This window comes from Dendroctonus ponderosae, unplaced genomic scaffold, assembly GCF_020466585.1.
Source record: "Dendroctonus ponderosae isolate FM_Combo_2020 unplaced genomic scaffold, Dpon_F_20191213v2 Dpon_F_20191213_1, whole genome shotgun sequence".
Classification (NCBI taxonomy): domain Eukaryota; kingdom Metazoa; phylum Arthropoda; class Insecta; order Coleoptera; family Curculionidae; genus Dendroctonus; species Dendroctonus ponderosae.
In genome coordinates, this window is record NW_026017110.1 from 23406488 (window position 1) to 23410162 (window position 3675).

A 3675-nucleotide genomic window follows, 5' to 3' on the forward strand; every position below is an offset into this window, starting at 1 on the left:
AATTTTTTTATTTTGATACCGTTTTTCTAATAGCGACCAAGCAATATTATAGTTCGAGTCTGTGGGCGCTAAGGATGCGATTATGTTTTTAGGTTCACCTTTTAAGGCTGCCTCCAAATAATAGAATCGTTGTACGTTTGAGAGACCGCTATTATTGTGGACTATTGCGAGGAACATATCGCGAAACCTATGCCAATCGCTGTAAACTCCGCTAAATTCTGGCAAACTTAACTGTGGCAATTTAGCAGCCACGTGTTGTAGCGTGTTCCAGCCCGTCGGAATAGGGTTACCTGCCGGCGCTTGGCAATGGGCGTTCGCGGCGTTACATGACGGTGCAGATCTCTTCAATATTGTTTCAGCCAAAACCAATTGTTTAAAATATTTTTCCTCGAACTCCTCCCATTCATTATTCGCTTCCTCTTCGCAAAAAATATCTGGGTTACTTTCCAATATTAATTCTTCGAATTGAGATTGAACGCTGTTGAATTTCTCTAAAATTGGTTTTATTGCGTCGTATCGCACCTGAATTAGCTCTACGGGATGATTGTCCGTTTCTCCTTTGCTCAGAAAGGTTTGAAATCTTGATAGTTCGCGTTTGATTTGAGCACCTGCATTTTTAATTCGTTTAATGGCGACGTGGGGGTTCTCCCTATCGTGAGCATCGCCCGCTTGTAACATGATTTAGTCTTACGACTTACGAGATGAATTAAATTAATAAAAACCTTTAATTAGGCCAATCGAGCACGTGGTCAAAATCGCAAGCACGTGGTTTTTTGAAAAAACGAGAATTAACTAGTTACGTTATTTTATAATCGATCGATAGTATTGATTGCAAAGAATTTTACACTTTCTGAACCAAACGAGACTACAGTACTACGAGATGCACTAATTTATCGATTTCAAACGGACTCACCTTAGATTTCCTCCTGGCTGTCTCGTGCTATTTCATCCGGCTCTCGAAGGACCATATGTTAAGTGGTAGCTCCAACGCTTTCGTGTGGCTGGGTAAGCTAGCCGTGTTTAAATTTTCGGATAAGAAGGCACTTGTATAATGTTTAATCAAACTGTATATATTAGTACAGCCAGGTAGGCTCGAGTTCTCAATGGTACAAATCGTTTTATGTTCGTTTTACAATTTTATTCTTCTTTAAAAATGAGGGATGCAACCCTTATATAGGCAACCACCTCTACCGTAATGCCCAACTAGGCGGCGTTGCCAACCCCTATTCTTTATTTAATTAATTAACACATTGCTTTAACGCGTTTTTTAGACTTTTCCAATAATTTAACTCAGTTCTATTACCTACCAGAATTTCTGCTTTGTCAATTAATTTTCCTTGAACTGCTTGAAAAATTAACTTGTTTAATTCAGTGTCATTGAACGCAGCATAACTACTGAAAAGCGATTCGCATTTCTCTAAAAATCTATTTAAAGAGTTGCTATTGCCATCAAAAGGTTTGGTGAGGTTTAATCGAGATTTGAACATATCCCAGTTCATTTTAGTTTGATTATTTCTATCTTGATTCATGAAAGAAGCTACTGTTTCCTTGTATTGATAAGTTTTTATGTTTATTCACCAATTCTTCAAATGACTCGTTATCACTTATCATTAAACAAATGTAGCAAAATAAATCAAAATTAGACGTTTTAGACGTAAAGAAGAAAGAAAATCACTATGTGTACCTGAACATACAGTAACTACTTGGGCTGAAGATAAATTATTTTCTCTTGCTTTAGTATTATACTCAGTGCGGAAGGAACACTGTTTTCTATGTCTTCTTAAATAATTTCTCCTGAAGAAACCCATGTAGTCTGCACAAGAAACATAGGGATCATTTAAACTCTCAGTTTCTTTGGGTCTTCTTACAGGACGTATATTATTAGTTGATAAAGAGCACACAAATATTCCCTGCCTGCGAATAACAGCTAATAATGTTTTTCTTTCAATGTGATTTGGGGGAAATGACAACAATTCTTTAACCGCACCTTCATCACTATGATTTCTAATTAAGTGTCGAGGAAAATGGGTGACATCATTTAAGCAATACGAACATGTTGTTGTTTTGTTTTGTGATCTGCTGAAATTTGATTCAACATGTTGAGCAGGTGGTTGTACAAATTTACTGAAGTTAACTACGAAACGGTCTACGTTCCCAGTTGCATTTACCAGGACAGACGTTTTGCGGTTTTGTTTAACATCTTTTAAAGACGCAACGGCATCTACAGGTATTTCATTACAGTCGTAATTGGGATTACACACTTTTCTCGGCATTCTTCCATTTTGATCCAATTTTTTGTCCTGCACTTTATTAAATTTTTTAGGTATTTTCTTCGATTTTATACTTTCAATGTCAGTTATCAATGGGTCAAAAATAAAAGGTAACTGATTGCCTTCCTCGTCTGAGGGAAGATACTCACTCCCTCATGATTGAAAAGGCTCCTCAATTTCATCACTATCATAAGTATCCGCGAATCCCTGCTGATGCGTTTTTAGTCTTTGCGATGCTTTTCTCACGTGCAAATACGTTTCTGAATTTTTTCTCCTTTTTGACGTTCTGGTTTTATTTGGATGTTTTGCAAAATGCTGATTTTATTTTCATTAATTTCTTTATTTTTATTTGGTTTCTTCTCATTTTTTGGAATTATTTTATCTTCCGTCATAATTGCTTTGTGTTGACTTTCCTCCAGTAGCTCAGGATTATCACTTGCAACTTCAGTATTTAATTCTGATATATTTGTCGCTAACCATTTCTCTCCCTCACTTTTACCGAAGTCATATTTGAGTCCAGAAATGCCTTTCTGAACTTCAATATCGTAATGGTTCACTGCTACGTCTCTTGGTTTACATAGATGAGTATTATTTAAATGTTTTTTCACGACTATACGTCTTTAGTTTGTCCTTGTTTACTGCTAATTCATGGTGGTTGTTTTCCACCTCTTGATGATTATTGGGACACTGCAAATACATCCCTAAGTCTTTCTGCTCCTGAACGCCATAAACATCTGGTAATGAACTACTTTTTAATTTCATAATCTTTAGACATTTTTCCTGATAAGCTTTCTCTAAACCTTTTGTGGTTTCATATTTCGGAAGGAAAAGTAACGTCTGATCGTCATTTTGTGCCAGTGTTAATATTTTTGTTGCTCGTTGACTCATTATTATCTGAAAATGTAATGTAATAGTGAAACTCATTTTCGCACTTTTTTTTGTCTAAATGAGCACACACCACTAATCTGTTATTAATGCTCTTTTCCAGACCATTAAACAGAGATATACAGAGATGTTGAAAATATAGCAACTACCCAACAGCCGCGCAACGTAAATTTCTTGTAAGCATAATTTTAGCTTCGTTATAAATATACACGTGTTTTGGAATATATTTTCCCTAACAATATTGTCAGCAACTTCCTTGCAACAACTTTATTGCAGCTATTATTTTAGAACTACAGTTTTACAGTTAGCAGTTTTACGTCGCATTTTAATCAGTCGACCAGTAACACCAATTACCTGATAATAAGTGCAAAGGCCCAACGTTTTATTAACGCTGGAGGATTCATCAATATCATTCATTTCAACAAAAGCCATAGATAACACTTGCAGTTTCATTATTGCATGAACGAAGAACTAACATACAAGAATATGTCAGTGATGAGATCAGGTAGGAAAATGCAGA

General features: G+C 35.9%; 2 protein-coding genes and 1 long non-coding RNA gene across 3 annotated transcripts in view; 1 reads left to right on the plus strand and 2 right to left on the minus strand.

Moving 5' to 3' along the window:
* Nucleotides 1-1223, minus strand: part of LOC125502623 — a gene marked incomplete in the record, with an annotated part of 4104 nt that extends 2881 nt beyond the window's left edge. Inside the window, 1 exon segment of the mRNA XM_048661430.1 lies at nt 1-1223. Coding sequence (XP_048517387.1) covers nt 1-678 — 678 coding nt within the window.
* Nucleotides 1-3675, plus strand: part of LOC109534671 (protein dachsous) — a 225887-nt gene that overhangs the window by 175501 nt on the left and 46711 nt on the right. The window lies entirely within an intron of this gene.
* LOC109545898 overlaps nt 1-3675 on the minus strand; it is a 38401-nt gene that overhangs the window by 32131 nt on the left and 2595 nt on the right. The window lies entirely within an intron of this gene.